The sequence below is a fragment of the Rhinolophus sinicus genome, linkage group LG01, assembly GCF_036562045.2.
Source record: "Rhinolophus sinicus isolate RSC01 linkage group LG01, ASM3656204v1, whole genome shotgun sequence".
In the NCBI taxonomy this organism is placed as follows: domain Eukaryota; kingdom Metazoa; phylum Chordata; class Mammalia; order Chiroptera; family Rhinolophidae; genus Rhinolophus; species Rhinolophus sinicus.
The window spans coordinates 61949355-61967108 of NC_133751.1; the positions used below are offsets into that span (position 1 = coordinate 61949355).

Genomic DNA, 17754 nt, shown 5'->3' on the forward strand with positions numbered 1-17754 from the left:
ATTTTTTGAGGAACCTCCATACTGTTTTCCATGGTGGTACAGCTATTACAACCAGCAGTGTACGCGGCTTCCCTTTTCTCCACATCCTCTCCAACACTTGTTATTTCTTGTTTTATTGGTAATAGCTATTCTAACAAGTGTGAGGTAGTATCTCATTGTGGTTTTGATTTGCATTTCCCTTATAACTACTGATGTTGAGCTTTCATAAATTTATTGGCCATCAGTATATCTTCTTTGGAAAAGTGTCATTCAGTTCCTCTGCTCAATTTTTAATCAGATTGTTTTTGTTGTTGTTCTATGAATTCTTTACCTATTTTGGATATTAGCCCCTTATCAAGTATATTGTTTGTAAATATCTTCTCCCATTTGGTTGGTTGCCCTTTTTTGGGTTGATGGTTTCTTTTGCTGTTCGAAAGCTTTTTAGTTTGATGCAGTCTTGTTCATTTATATTTGTTTTACTTCCCTTGCCTTTAGGGTCAATATCACAAAAACCCCTCTAAGATCAAAGTCCATAAGTTTAGTGCCTATGTTTTCTTCTATGTAATTTATTGTTTCAGGTCTTATATCGAAGTCTTTAATTCATTTTAATTTTTGTGGATGGTGTCAGATAGTACTCTAGTTTTGTTCTTTTGCTTGTGGCGTTCCAGTTTTCCCAACACCATTTATTGAAGAGACTTTCCTTTCTCCATTGTATATTTTTGGCTCCTTTGTCAAAAATTAGTTGCCATATATGTGTACCATATATTTCTGGACTCTCAATTCTGTTCCATTGGTCTGCATGTCTGTTGTTCTGCCGATACCATATTATTTTGACTACTGTAGTTTTGTAGTATAGTTTGATTCAGGAAGTGTGATGCCTCTGGCTTTAAGAACCTGTGTTTTTTTTAACAAGCATCTCTGATGATTCTTATGACAGGGATTTGGGGAACACTGGTTTGAAATTCCTCTCCCAGTCTAGCCTGAAGAATATTACAGAAGAGCTGAGAATGGACAGAGCAAGGACTAGATAGAACTCTAGCCTTCCAAGTCCTATTCTAAAGCCCTTTCTCTCATATCAAAATGCCTCTTATACCCTATCATGTTTGCTAAGTTGAAATCAGATAGAAGGATAAAAGAGAAAAGATCGAAAAGTAACCCCTGGATAGAAATGAACACAAACTCTTCAGAGACAAAAAATATAATAAAAATGGAAGAATCTAAAATATCAATGATAAGGATAAAAAATATTTGTGACCTCAGTGCTTATGACAGCAGAAAGTAATATTTTATAGTCATATATAGCAAGGAGATTGAAGCTATAAAATGAAAGATACTAATATAGAAAGAAGAGGCAAATAAGAAATTAAAAGCAAACATGTTTAACAGGTGTATGTAAATAAAATCAGCACACAAAAATAAATTGTATTTAAATTCAGCAAAAACAAATAGAAAAGAAGATTTAAGAAATAATATCAGCTATAATAGCATAAAAAGATACCTAGGAGTAAATCTAATAAAAGATGTTCAAGACTTCAACACTAAACACTATAAACTGTTAGTAACAGAAATTTTAGAAGATCTAAATAAATGAAGAGACATACCACGCTCATGATTTGGAGGGTTCATATTGTAAAGATGTCAGTATTCCCCAAATCAACCTATAATTTCAACACAAAATCCCAACAGGTTTTGTGAGTGTAGGAAATGACAATTTGATTTTTAATATTTGAGCTTGTTTTAATTAATAAATGACATAGTTGTAGTTCTCACATGAGTACTGATGAATAAAATAGAAAAGTGAAGACATAGATTAGTTGAAGGTAGACCAGAAAAAGGGAGAGAGAAGAAAGTAGGAGAGATTAAAACCAAAACTTAAGAATTAAAAAAAAACCAAAAAACTACAGAAATCTCTGTGGTGAGAGGTGAAGTTGAATAAAAAATTTTTTCAAAATTGCCAAAACTTGGAAGCAACCAAAATTCCTTCAGTAGGTGCATGGATAAATAAATGGTGGTACATGCAGACAATGCAATGTTATTCAGTGCCAAAAAGAAATTAGCTATCAAGCCATGAAAAAGACACGGAAGAAACTTAAGTACATATCACTAAGTGAAAGAAATCAATATGAAAAGGCTACATACTGTATAATTCCAACTGTATGACATGCTGGAAAAGGCAAAACTGAGGAGACAGTAAAAAGATCAGTGGTCCAAGGGTTGGAGGGGAGGGATGAATAGGCAGAGCACAGGATTTTCACAGTAGTGAAACTATTCTGTATGATTCTACAATGGTGGATACATGCTGTTATATATTTGTCAAAACCCATAGAATGTACAGCACAAAGAGTGAACTGTAATTAAACTATGAATTTGGGTGATGATGTGTCAGTGTAGGTTCATTGATTGTGAAAAATGTACCATTCTGGTAAGGATGTTTATAGTGGGGTAGGTTGTGCATGAGTGGGGACAGGGAGTTATACGGAAATCCTCTGTACTTTCTGCTCAATTTTGTTGTGAACCTAAAACTTATCCAAAAAATAAAGTTTATTAATTTAAAAAAAAGAAACTTCTGCTGGTCAGTGGCTTTCAACTAGTCTAATATGTATCATTTCTTCCAAATTAAAAAATATTAACAGATATAAATATTATTTATCCTCTTAACACTTAACAGCTTATTTTTCTCTCAAAAGCAAAATAAGCAAATAATGAAAAATATTATGAGCTAACAGTTGTTTCATTAAAACAATTATTTAGGTTCACCTTTACCCTAAATTATAGCTTAATTTTGTCAAGAATTAATACATATATTTTCCACAAAAAATTAAGAAATATGAAATAGAAAAGTCTCAGAAATATAATTAAAATCATAGACATTTATTATATAGTTTTGACATGTCACAATTGTAGAAAGCAGTGTGGTAAAACAGAAGTCTGAACTTGAACTCTATGGAACACCTTATCTCTCATTTGTTAACTAACCATATATGGGCAACTTACTCTGAATCTGTTTTCTCATCTGTAAAACTTCATTAAAGCTTTAACATCATATGAAAATACATGCAAATGCTGGTACTCATAAAGGTAAAAAAAAATTAACATTAACTGAAAATTATTCATCAAATTTAATTCATTTTATCATTTAAAGATACATTTTCCTCAGTCTTAGGAACTTTTATTCTCAATATAAAATAATCATGTCTTGTAAATTTTACATCTATAGCTGAATGTTTCTTCATTCATCACTGTCACTTCCTGAATCACTCAGCTGCAAATCATTTCCTAAAATAAAAAAAATAGCAAAACTGTAATGATTAAATATTTAATATTTTAATGTTTAATATATTTATTTTTGGATAACAAATATAACAAACAAAAAGTAATTCCAAGTGATACTGTTTAGTCAACATTTTGTCATTAATAATCAGACTTCTGATACTATAATACAATTTAGTCACATTGTTAGTAACTCAAATAATCAATACTGCCTGTAAAGAAAAAATACACCACTAATCTTCAGCATAATTTTAGTATCACCTGGCATCTATTTTGGTCTTTTTTTTATCTTCTTTCACATACCAACATCACCCTTCTTTTTATACCCTTTTTATACCACTGATTTAATTACACCAGGAAATGAGAGAAAATGTGGTTTAAAAGATCAGATTATACCATTTTGAAGAGTGAAAAATATTGTAAAATTTTTAAATTAACATTTTGTCAAAATCATTATGCTTTTTAAAAGTAACTCATCATCGATTTCTTTTGTAATTCATCCATGTGCTTATGGTCATGAAACTTACATTCCAGTGCGGGAAACAGACAGTAAATAAATAAACAAATATATAATATGCCAAGAAGGGATAAATACTATGAAAAAATGAAGATAGGTATGGGGAGAGTGGTAGGAGGTGCTATTTTAGATAGGGAAGTTGGGAAGACTTCTTTGAGGGGTGACATTAGAACAGAAATCCAAATGTAAAGAGAAAGTCATGAAAATATGGAGGGGAATATCTGTCCAGGCTAAGGGAACAGCACATACAAATGCCCCAAGGCAGAAGCATCCTTGTTGTGTTCTCTGACTGTAAGAAGGTCACTGTGGCTGGAGTAGAATGAAGAGGAAGGGAATAATAGGAAATGAGGTCACAAAAATATCCAGAGACCGTGGTTTCTAGGTTATGGTAATAACTTTGAATTTTGTTTGAAATGTAATGAGAATTCATCAGAAAATTTTAAGCAGTTAACTGAATTGGACACTATTACATATCAATGGAGAAACTATAATGGTATGGAAGAAACAAGGAATCAGGGAGAACAGTATGAATCTATTGTAGTTTCTCATGTAAGAAATAATACTGGCTTTGACTCAGGTGGTTCAGGTGGAGGTAGTGGTAAGTGGTCAGATTTATAATATACTTTGAAGATAAAACTTAAAGGACCATCAAAAGCACTAGACTTAGGGCATGAGAGAAAGCAAAAAGTGAAGAATGACCCTCAAAATTTCTGGTCTAAACACCTAGGTAAATGGTGGTATCATTTACTGAGATGAGAAATGCAAGAGGAACAAGATTGTATGAGAAAAATCACAAGTTCAGCTTTCAACATGGCACGTTTGAGAAATCTTGTAAATTTTTAAGTATATATGGTACAGGCAATTGTATATAAAAGTCTGGAGCTGAAGGTAGGGGCTAGAGCCGGAAGTAAAGATTTGAGAGTCATTGATTATAAGGGTTTATTTGAAGCTATGGGATTGGATAAAATCATTTGGGTAGTAAATTACAATGGTTAAAAAAATTCTTGTAATTTTTAACTACTCCACAATCAACAAAAGCTGGCATATTTTGAAGTTAATACCCAATTTAAGAAGAGTAGATTTTAAGCCATATATAAGTTGTTCTAAGGTATCTCAGTCTATTACCTGAACTCCAGAGCTGATTATATTTGATAAAGAAATCTGCTAAAACTTCTTTTGTGCATCTGGTTCCCATGACCATTTGATCAATTTAGAAGCTTAAGTTTCCACTTATTATACAACTATTGAATGGCACAAGAATGTTCAACTTGATATGATGCCTGTAATATGAGTTTCTCAAGTGACACAAACCCAAACATCCTGAGTTTCATTTTTCTTAATAGACTTCATGTTATAGAGGTCATTTGATTTCATAGTACCACCGTGCTGTTATAATGCTCAGTCATTTTTGAAGATATGAGATTAGCCTTTGAATAGAGGTGTTTAGTACAAGCAATATGTTTTCAATCAAAATGGTAATTATGACTCGAAAAAAAGAGTTTACCCATAGCAAATGCATTCAGACACCTAAACCAGTGGTTTTCAATGAGAGCAACACGGCCCGCTGAAAGATTTTACAGAAATTTATGTAAGGGGTTGCCTGTCCAGATGATTTGCGGATTGCTAGCGGCAGTCAGTGAGAGGAGAATTTGGTGATGGCAAATGTCTTGTAATGCTGGGGCCAGTCTTGTACAATAGAGACCTCCTCCACATTCTGCACAACTTGAAAGTCCAGTACGATACTCATGTACTTGGAAGACCTGCTTGTAATTTTAAGGCTAGAACCTAATTGCATTTTTGAAGTATTCTTTTGCACAGATTTAAAATTTACTGAGAAGGTCCAAGATGGCAGATTAGAAACACACTATGACTGCTGCCTCCCAGGATCACATTAAAATTACAACTAAATTATAGACCAATCAACCTCAAGAATCATCTAAAGACAAGCTGAACAGAACCCCTATAATTAAGGATATAAAGAAAAGGCCACATTGAGACTGGTAGGAGAGGCAGAGACATGAAACAGGCTGGCCCCAAAACCACAGGTAGTGGTTAAACACCGAAGGGACACCTCCCTGAAGAGGGAGGAGTCCTAGCCCCATACTAGGCTCCCAACCCAGAGGTCCTGTGCCAGGAAGAGGAGTCCCCACAACATCTGACAGTGAATACCAGTGAGGAATCTGTCCATCCATCCTTGTGAGATGGAAGGCAGCTGGAAACCCAGACATCCTCTTAAAGGACCAGCACACAAACACACTCACTTGCAAATACTCACCTGGGTTCCGATAGAGGGGCAAAAACTTGAAAGGTGCCAGAGACATTCAGGGAAAGCTGAGTTGTGTGGCTCAGAGTAAGGGCTGGAGGGAGAGCCACTATTGTCCTTGAGTGAAGGCCATCTCACCTGTAGCCTACAGGAGGGCACCATGATTCCTATGTTGAGCCTTTCCCTAAAAGGGCCACATCTGAGACCTCTTTGGTCTAGTTAAATCCACACATGCTTACTAATTTGGTGACACCCTGGGTCACTGCACCTCCCAGCTAGTGCTGCATCACCGGGGGGCACTCTCAGCTCCCAGAGGCTGGCCCCACACCACAAGCTGCAGAACCCATTTACAGTAGCAGATGGCTCATGTAGGCTGGGAACTTTTGGTGGCAGACAGTTAGCCACAAATTGCACTGTAGCCTTTCTTGAGTGGCTCTCAGAAATCTGAGGGCCAAAGGAGAGCAGTGGCTGGCCAGCGTTCTCAGGGTATTTTGCAAAGTAGTCACAGGCCCAGCACTGGAAAAAGAACTGAATCTGCATTAACTTTGTAAAAACCACCGTCCATGCCTCCTGACTCCTTGAGACCCTGCCCCGCCCAGCTAGTGCTGCATTGCCAGGAACACTCCCAACACTGTGTCAATGAGCCATGTACCTAAGGAGGCTCTTTCAATGGCCGAGCCTTATGGGCAGCTGACAGGTGGCAACAGGTCTAGGGGAGCCCTGAGCCTTTTGCTCAGTGGCCCAAGTCCCAATACTGGTGGCAGCTGGCATCTGTTCACAGTGAGGCCACCCACACTCTCCCCCAGGTACAACACAAGCAGCAAACAACCACATATTGCTTTGTAGCTCCCATCAGGTAACCCTGGGTAGGTCACAGGCAAAGCCAGAGACACCAGAAACAATACACCCAGAGACCAGCTTCAGACCATGTCAGAGCACTACCTGATTAGCCCCACAGGTGGCACACCTAACGGGTAGTCTCAACAGGCACAAGAGCCCACTGGGGCAAATCCCCCTCTAAGACGTCACCCCCCACAAAGTAGCTCATACACTGTGGGCGTAGCCAACCCTCACAGCCAGTCAGCCTGAGAGTTAATCCCACAGCTGTTCCAAAAGCAATCAAGGCTCAACTATTATACAACAGGAGAATACACACAACACACACAGGACACTCCTGGAACACACGCACAGGTGATCAGGGAGACAGTACCACTGGACCACACGGGACACATACTACATACGGCCACCCAGAAAAGATGAGAGACATAAAAGATCTACCTAATACACAGAAACAAACATAGAGAGGCAGTCAGAATGAGGAAACAAAAAACCACGTTCCAAATTAAAAAACAGGAGAAACCTCCAGAAAAAGAAATAAATAAAACAGAGGCAACCAACCTACCAGAAACATAGTTTAAAACACTGGTTTTAAGAATGCTTAAGGAACTTAGTGAGAACTTCAACAAGAGATATTATAGTAAACATAAATAAGGACTTGAAACCATAAAAAAAAAAGTCAGAAATAAAGAATAAAATAACTGAAACGACGGCTACACTACAAGGAATCAACAGCAGACTAGATGAAGCAGAGGATTGAGTCAGCAGTTTAGAAGACAAAGTAGCATAAAACACCAAATTGGAACAACAAAAGGAAAAAAGAATAAAAATAATGAAGATAGTTTAAGGGACCTTGGGACACTGCATTTACCAGAACCTTCCATACAATGTTGAAGGAAATCATGACACTATTCCTCCTTGCTTTTTTCCTGACTTTAATGAAAATGCTTCAAGTCTGTATTAATCTAATGTTGACAGTAGTTTTGCTTTTTATAATTAACTTTTATAAAGTTAAGGAAATTCCCTTATATTTTACCTTTGGCAAAAGTTTTAAAATAAATATTGAATTTTGTCAAATTCAAATTTGTTGAAATGATCATATGGTTTTACTCCTATAATCTGTTAATGTGGTGAATTATATTGATATTATTTCAGATACTGAACATCTTATATTTCTGTAATGACTCTCATTTGGTCATGATTTAGCTTGCTTGTTTTAAATGCACTGATTATTCAATTTGCTAATATTGTATTTAATAATTTTGCATCCATGTTCTTAAGTGAAATTGATCCACAATGCTTTTCGTCTTATTCCTGTACAGTTTTTGTACAGAGATTATCCTCAAATTGTAAAAGAATTGGGTCACTTTCCCTACTTTTCTATGCTCTGAAACAGTTTGTAGAAGATAACAATTATTTGTTCCTTGAAGATTTGTTAAAATTCATTTGTGAAACTACAGTTTTCCAGCATCTTGGGGACCTGGAAATAGGGTGGAGGAGGAAGAGACATTAATTGGTTTCTTCAGGCTTTCTACCTTTGTTTGAGTCAGATTTGGTAAGTTATACCTTTTCTAGAAAATCATCTAGTTCTATGCCAAGTTTACTGGGGTGAACTTTTTGTAAAATTCTCATAATTTAAAAAAATAAAAGCATATTATAGTTATAATTTTAACCACCTTTTCATTCCTAATATTGTTTATTTGTGCCTTTTCCTTTTTGCTTAATCAGCCATTGTTAGAAGTTGGTCTTTTTATTAGTTTTTGAAGAAATTACTTTTAGTTTTGTTGATCCTCTAATGTTTCTATGTTATCCACTAAGTTAATTTAAATTCTAATCTATAGTACTTTCTTCTTCTGCTTTAAGTTTAAGATGTTATTGTTCTTCTAGTCCCTCAAGGTAAACCTTTTATTCATTTATTTTCAATTTTTTTAAAGAGCTTTTTGAAGCTACAAATTTCCCCATAAGTACCATTTTGGCTGTATTCCAAAATTGCTGAGATATATTTTTGATATTGCTTAATTATAAATATGTTGTAATTTCATTGTAGCTTCCTTTTAACATGTAATTAGGCAGTCTTTGAAGTTTCTAAGCATGTATTTTTAAACTAATTTTTGCTAATTATATCTGCATTATATTTTAGTCAGATAATACGATCAATAAAATATGAATTATTTGAAATGTGTTATTTCCTTTGTTCTAGTAGGAAGTAATTTCTATTAATGTTTGATATATACCTTAAAAGAATACCCACTTTGCATTTTTGGATTGTGGGATTCTATATTTACTATTAGAATAGGTACATTAATTACATTGTTGAAAGATTTTATACCGTTACCAAATTTTGTCTGCTTGATTACAGATGCATTAATCTTCCACTATGATAGAGACTTGTCAATTCCTCCTACTTCTGTAAATTGTTATTTTATATAAATACACACACACGTATAACTACATATTTTAATATACATGTACACATGTGGTAAATAGTATTATGGTTATACAAATTCATAATTGTTTATCCTCCTAGTGAATTAAGCCCTTTGTCATTACTTGGTCATTCAAGAAATCAGATGCTCCAATTTTACCTCTCAAGTTAGGAATAATAGTACTAAAGACATAAATAACTAGAAGTTCAAAAGATCTTTCCTGGTCCCTAATTAACTCGTAGTTTTACTTTAACTCTCTGCTACCCAGTCTTGGCTCCTTTTTTATTTAGTTCTGTTATTAGGATAGAGCTGGTCAATCTTTCCTAGCTACTTACTTTATCATTATTAACTTACACTGTGAGATTAGTTTTAAACATAGAGAAAATTTATTCTCCACCATAGAGTTATCAACCAGAATAACTTTATTAAAAAGTATTTACTGAGCATCTACTATGTATCAGGTACTGTGCTAGGTGCAACTATTCAATAATAAGCAAAAATAAACAAAGTCACTGTCTTTCTGGAGCCCATACTTTAAAAGAAAGTAAATCATACAAATAAATATAAATTTATAATTGTTAAATTTGATATTAAGAAGATATTACTCTGAAGACCTATAAAAAGGGGGAGCTGATGCTGTCAGGAAGGCAAGGAAGGTTTTCTTGATAAAGTAAACCTTGAATTGCAATCTAAAGGAGAAAAAAGTTAATTACATGAAAAGAAGGAAGTGTTTCTGGCTGAATGGACAGCATGTGTAAGGGCCCTGAGGTGGGTGAAAGTATTTGAGTATAGTGGCAAAAGAAAGCAAATGTTACTAGTACAGAAAGAGCAAGACCATTATGTTCAGGTGTTTCGTTGCTTAAACTCTAAAAGAATTTAAAAGCTATTGAAAAGTTTAAAGCAGAAGAGGTGACAAATTATAGTTGAGTTATGAAAAGATCAATATGGCTGCAATGTACATAATAGATTAAAAATGGGTTTGAGTAGATATGGGCTGAACCCATAAGAAGTCGTTGTACAGTAAAAGCAAGAAATAATGGTCTGTTTAACTAGAATGACAGTGGTGGAAATGCAGAGAAGTAGATGAATTTGAGAAATATTAAGGAGGTGAAAAAAAAACAGGTCTCAGTGAAGGATTGACTATATTGTAAAGAGAGGAAGTTAACCCTTGAATACAATCCGGCTTCTGGTTTGCATAATTAGAGCAATCCTGCCTTTCACTAAGAGGAAACATACTTAGCCAAATATTATAAGCTGGTTTTAGACTAAGTGAATTTGAAATGCCTTTTACTAAGAAATGATGTTGGATTTATGTATCTAGAGCTCAGAGGTCTGGGTCAGAGATGAAAATATTTACAAGTTATCTATTGATTGCAACAGCATATGGAGATTATCCAGCAGAAGAGTATAGAATAAAAAGAAAAAAGGACCTAGGATTAAACCTTGAGGAACTCTAGCTGTAATAGACTGAGTAGATTATAAACCAGCCAAGAAGAGAGAGAAAGGTATCTGGAAAGATGACAAAAAAAAACAAAAAGGCATTACGTCACAGAGTCAAAAGAAAATGAATAATTCAGTAGGAGGGTAATGGTTAACAGTATCAAATTAATAAAATAAGAGTATTTCTAAAAAAATAAAAATAAAAAATAAATAAGAGTATTTCTCTTTATCCAAATTTTAGATCATAGCCAGTATGGCTTCACTGTGAATTCTTACTTTTCTAATTACTCATGCTTACGTAGACTTACTTAAAGTATTCATCAGAAGGCCATTGTTGTTAGGATCTCTATTATGACTGGGATCTATGTCAGGAATCAGGCACTGTGGCATGGCAGACATGGTAGGATGTCCTGAGATATAATTCCCCGGATCAGAAGGAGAGGATCTGCACTCTTCATCTTCTGAGTCACTGGAACTATCCTCACTGCTTGAAGATGATGAACTTTTAGAATCCGATGAACTATCACAACTACTCATCTGGTCCATTAGACTAGCTTCTGCCTTCAGTTCTGAAAACAAAACAGAATTGAATAGATAGGTTAAATAAATCATATTAAATATAAATATAATAAAATGTAAATGGTTAGTTTCTAAGAAAGCATTGATGAGGAATAAGACTAAACATATGAGCATAAACATATGCACATTTAAAGCATTTTATATAAAAAAACTTCTCTATGAGCGCAAAATGAAAAGTAACATCCTTCTTCCTATCCCCTCTTCAACTTCCTTTAATTCTACTTCCCAGGAATAATCACTGCTAATACTTTGTTGTGACCATATGTGTTTTTAAATTCTACTTGGAAAATGGCATTTTAGATTTTGACACCCAAATCACCTATTGTTAGACCTTGAGTTTGCTCTTTATTACTACCCACCCATAAGCTAGGAAAAAAAAAAAAAAAAAAAGAGGATCCAGCTGGTGGCTCAGGCGGTTAGAGCTCCATGCTCCTAACTCCAAAGGCTGCCGGTTTGATTCCCACATGGGCCAGTGGGCTCTCAACCACAAGGTTCCCAGTTCGATTCCTTGACTCCCACAAGGGATGGTGGCCAGCGCCCCCTGCAACTAAAATTGAACACAGCACCTTGAGCTGAGCTGCCGCTGAGCTCCCAGATGGCTTAGTTGGTTGGAGCGCGTCCTCTCAACCACAAGGTTGCCGGTTTTGACTCCTGCAAGGGATGGTGGGCTGTGCCCCCTGCAACTAGCAACGTGCAACTGGACCTGGAGCTGAGCTGCGCCCTCCACAACTAAGACTGAAAGAACAACAACTTGACTTGGAAAAAGTCCTGGAAGTACACACTGTTCCCCAATAAAGTTCTGTTTCCCCTCCCCAATAAAATCTTACAAAAAATCAGACATAGGCAGTGTCTAAATCTAAGCACTACACTTATTTATACCATTATACTCAAACATACATGTTATTCAAATAAAATATAATAAAAGTGTGAAAAATAAAAACTGTAAAAATTAAAATCTATTTCAGCAGAAAACATCCCCAGCTCTTATTTCCCCAATATATATAATGCAACATAATATATACAGATGAATTTCTTTTTTGTTGATTCTATTGAGGTATAATTGACAAATAAAATTGTATGTACTTAAAGTGTACACAAAATTAGTTTTATCATGAAAGTAGGTTGAATTTGTCAAATGTTTTTTGCATCTACTGAGATGATCATATAATTTTTAATCTTAATTCTATTAATGTGGTGTATCATGTTTATTGGTTAGCATGTTACAACATTCTTGCATCCCAGGCAAAAATCCCACTTGATCATGCCTTCTAATGTGCTGCTAAATTTGGTTTGCTAGTATTTTGTTGAGGATGTCTGCATCTATGTTCATCAGATGTTGGCCTGTAATTTTCTCTTCTTGTAGTGTCCTTATTTGGCTTTGGTATCAGGGTAATGCTGGCCTCATAAAAATGAATTTGAAAGTGTTCCCTCTTCTTCAATTTTCTGGAGTAGTTTGAGAAAAATTGGCATTAATACTTTGAACATTTGGTAGAATTTCACCAGTGAGGCCATCTGGTCTCGGCGTTTTCTTTGCTAGAAGGTTTTTGATTAGTTCATTTGATTACTTCAATCTTCATACATTATTGGTCTGTTTGGAGTTTCTATTTCTTCATGATTTAGTTTTGGTAGGTTGTTTATTTTTAGGAATTTATCCATTTCTTCTATGTGATCCAATTTATTAGCATATGATTGTTCATAGTAGTCTCTTATGAATATTTGTATCTGTGGTATCTGTTGCAATATCTTTCATTTCTAACTTTATTTAAGCCTTCTCTTTTTCTTTCTTTGTTGGTCTAGTTAAAGGTTTGTCAATTTTATCTTTACAAAAAAACAATCTAGTATCATTTATCTTTTCTATTAATAGTTTTTCTAGTCTCTATTTCTTTTATTTCTGCTCTGATAATTATAATTTCCTTCCTTCTTCTATTTTTGGGCTTACTTTACTCTTTTTTTAGTTCTTTGAAGTGTAAAGTTAGGTTAGTTAAGAATTTTCTTTTTTCTTATTGTAGGCATTTATTCCTATAAACTTCCCTTTTAGAACTGCTTTTATTGTATACCATAACTTTTCATATATTATTTTTATTTATTTCAAGATTTTTTAAATTGAATTTATTGGGGTGACATTGGCTAACAAAATTATATAGGTTTCAAGTGTACAATTCTATAATACATCATCTATATATTACATTTTGTGTTCACCACTCAAAGTCAAATCTTCTATCACCATACATTTGACTCCCTTTATCTCCTTCTATCTCCTTCCCCTTTACCCTCTGGTAACCATTAAACTGTTGACTGTGTTTATATGAGCTTTTGCTTGTTTGTCTTGTTTGTTGCTTTCAGTTTTAGATCCCACATATGAGTGAAATTATATGGCTTTCTACTTTTTCTGTCTGACTTATTTGGCTTAACATGATAATCTCAAGATCCATCCATGTTGTCACAAATGGTAGCATTTCATCTTTTCTTATGGCCAAGTAATATTCCATTGTATATATTCCACATCTTTACCCAGTCATCTACGGAAGGACACTTCAGTTGTTTCCATGTCTTGGCTACTATGAATAATGCTGCAATGAACATAGGGGTACATTTTTATGGATAAATTTTTTTACATTTTTTTTGGTAGATACCCGGAAGAGGGATTGCTGGGTCATTCTAGTCTTAATTTTTTTGCAGCATCTCCATGCTGTTTTCCATAGTGGCTGCACAAATTTACATTCCCACCAGCAGTATATAAGCATTCTTTTTTCTCTACAACCTCTCCAACACTCGTTATTACTTGTTGATAATAACCATTTTAATAAGTGTGAGGTGGTATTTCACTGTGGTTTTAATTTGCATTTCCCTAACAGCTAGTGAAGTTGAGCATCTTTTCATAGATCTAGTGGCTATCTGTCTGTCTTCTTGGGAGAAGTGCTTATTCAGGCCCTCTGCCCATTTTTTAATCATATTGTTTCTGTTATTGTTGTAGAATTGTATGAATTCTTTATGTATTTTGGATATTAGCACCCTATCGGAGGTATTTGCAAATACTTTCTTCCATTTGGTTGATTGCCTCTTTGTTTTGTTGATGGTTTCTTTTGCTGTGCAGAAGCTTTTTAGTTTGGTGTAGTACCATTCATTTATTTTTGCTTTTACTTCCCTTGTTTTTGAGGTCAAGTTTGTAAAATTTTCTCCAAGGCCAAGGTCCATAAGTTTAGTACCTATGTTTTCTTCTATGCAATTTATTGTTTCAGATCTTATATTTAGGTCTTTGATCCATTCTGAGTGAAACAATTCCTTTTGCAATTACAACAAAAGAGTGAAATACCTAGGAATAAACAACAAAGGATGTGAAGAACATATACACTGAAAACTACAAGACCTTACTTAAAGAAATTGAAGAAGACACAAAGAAATGAAAAGATAGTTTATGTTCATGGATTGGAAGAATCAACATAGTTAAAAGGGCCATATTACCCAAAGCAATATACAGATGTAATGCAATCCACATCAAAAATCCCAATGGCATTTATTTAAAGAGATAGAACAAAAAAATCATTAGATTTGTATGGAATCACAAAAACTCCTGAATAGCCAAGGCAATCCTGAGAAAAAAGAACAAGGCCAGAGGTATTGCATTCCTTGACTTCAAATTATACTTCAAAGTGACAATAATCAAAACAGCATAGTATTGGCAGAAAGACAGACACACAGACCAAAGGACTAGAATTGCGAACCTAGAAATAAACCCACATGTATATGGACAGATAATTTTTGACATAGGAGCCAAAACATACAATGGAGAAAAGGAAGTCTCTTCAATAAATGGCACCAGGAAAATTGGAAAGCCACATGCAAAAGAACAAAACAAGACTGCTATCTGTCACCATACACCAAAATAAACTCAAAATGAGTGGTTTTATATTAACATTATTCTTCAACATTATATTATCTTCTAAATAAATACTCATTATCTGAAAAATAACAAATTCATTGTAAAAATTCAAATAATTTGTACTATTAAAAACAAAGAAAGCTTCCTATAATCCAAACCCCCAAAGATAATGCATATATTTTAGCACAATTCTTCCAAGTTCTATACATTTACAACTTATACAAATTTTGTCTTCAAAAATGTTTCATGTACACACATATTATTTGTAAAAACTTGCTTTTTTGCTTAATAATATATCTGAATTGCCTTCTTTGTTACTAAAAATGGATGTGTAGTATTGTAATCCCTTCTTGATGGGCACTTGGGATTTTCCCAGCTTTTTCCTTTGCACAAAAAACGCTGCATGGAACATTCTTATGTGACATGATATAGATATCTATGAATATATCTACTTGTACAAGTTTCACTACAGGGGAAATTCTAGGTAAGGGATATTTTTATTTAATGAGCAAATAAGGATGATGATAATGGTAACAAACCCTCATTTAGTACTTCCTATGTACTAGACACTGTTTTAAGTGCTTTGTAGAAAAAAAAATCCTCTACAAAAAATAAGTATGTGTCAATTCATATTTTCTTCAAAAATGTATGAATAGCTGGTCAAAATGGTGGATGCTGTGCTTGCCTCCTCCCAAGACCACATTAAAATTGCAACTAAGTTATAGAACAATCAACCTAGAGAACTATCTAAAGTCTAGCTGAACAGAAGTCCTATAACTAAGGATGTAGAGAAGCCACCTTCAGACTTGTAGGAAGGGTGGAGACACAAAATCGGCCAGCCCCACAACCATGTGTGGTGGTCGAGAATTGGGAGGGATATCTCAGCTGCAGAGGTCCCTCCTGAAGAGTGAAGAGTCCCAGCACCACATGGGCTCCATAGTTCAGAGCACCACTGCTAGGAAGAGGAGCCCCCATGGCAACTGGCTGTGAAAATCAGCGGGGATTCCGTCCAATCAGGTGAGATGCAAGGCAACTGGAAATCTAGACATCTTCTTAAAGGGCCTGCATCCAGACTCTCTCACTCCAAAGCATCACTCTGGGCTACGGTGGAGGGACTGAGGCTCTAGAGGTGCCAGAGACATATGGGAAGAGACAGAGATGCAGGGATTCAGGGAGAGGGCTGTAGGGAAAGCTGCCATTGTCCCTGTGTTGAGACCTCCTCCTGCATAGCTGGCAGGCAGGTCCCATCTTTCCTGTGTTGAGCCCTCCCTTCACATAGCCAAATATGAAATTTCATTGGCCTTGTGAGCTCCACTCACTCCACACTGGTGACTCCCTGGGACTTGGCCCACCCATCTCTTGTACTAAGCTAGGCTCTTTCAGCAGCTGAGCCTTATGGACAGCTGGCAGGAAGCGGCAGACCTCGAGGTGCCCTAAGCCTTTAGCTGAGCTGCCCTAGGCCCAGTAATGGTGATAGATGGCCTTAGTTCTCTGTGTGGCTTCTCCTATGCCCGTCCAAGTCCAGCACAGGCAGCGGTCAACTGCGGATTGCTTTGTAGCTCCTACCACGTAGCCCTGGACAAGTCATAGGCAGCAGCTGACCTTGAACTACAGATGAGCCACTCCCAAGAGGCCCCAGAACCAGCATACCTGGTGGCCAGCTTCAAACCACAAGAGGGCACCACCTGATTAGTTTCACAAGTAGCACACCTAAAGGGTGGTCTCAACAGGCACCAGAGACCACTGGGACAAATCTTGCTTTGTGGATTCAGCCCCAGCACAGCAACTCGTATGCTATGACCACAGCCAATTCTCACAGCCAGTAAGTCTACCAACTGACATGCCAACAGCACTCAAGGTTCAACTATATAGCAAGAGGGCACATGAAACCCACAGAAGGGACACTCCTGGAGCACCAAGTGCAGGTGATCAGGGAGATTGCGCCACTGGGCCCCACAGGACACCTACTACATAAGGCCACCCTGCCAGGACTGGGAGACATAGCGGTTCTACTGAAAATATAAAAATAAAAACAAAGTAGCAGCCATAATGAAGAAATAAAGAAAAATGTCCCAAATGAAAGAACTGGAGAAAACTACACACACACACACACACACACACACACACACACACAAACCTAAATGAAATGGAGGCAAGCAATCTACCAGATACAGAGTTCAAAACACCAGTTGTAAAGGATGCTTAAAGAACTTAGTGAGAACTTTAACAAAGTGATAGCAAGCATAAAAAAGGACACAGAGAGCATAAAAAAATGACATAGAGACTGTAAAAAACCACCAGTCAGAAATGAAGAACAAAATAACATAAATGAAGAACACACCAGAAAGAGTCAATAGTAGATCAGATGAAGCAAAGGATCAAATCAGCGATTCAGGAGACAAGGTAGCATAAAACACCCAAATGGAACAGCAAAGGGGGAGAGAGAGAGAGAGAGAGAGAGAGAGAGAGAGAGAGAGAGAAGATAAAAAACAAATAAGGATAGTTTAAGGGATCCCTGGGACAACACCAGGCATAACAACATTTGCATCAAAGGGTTAACAAA

The 17754-nt window shown here is 35.9% G+C and overlaps 1 protein-coding gene across 1 annotated transcript in view; it reads right to left on the reverse strand.

The window, feature by feature from the left end:
• Window positions 1-2829: 2829 nt before the first annotated feature.
• Window positions 2830-17754, reverse strand: part of EAF2 (ELL associated factor 2) — a 41030-nt gene continuing 26105 nt past the window's right edge. The window contains exons 5-6 of the mRNA XM_019729691.2: window positions 11041-11301; window positions 2830-3255 (exon numbers count right to left, since the gene is read on the reverse strand). Of these exons, the coding sequence (XP_019585250.1) occupies window positions 3209-3255; window positions 11041-11301 (308 nt within the window). The 3' untranslated portion in view covers window positions 2830-3208. The remainder of the gene's footprint in view (window positions 3256-11040; window positions 11302-17754) is intronic.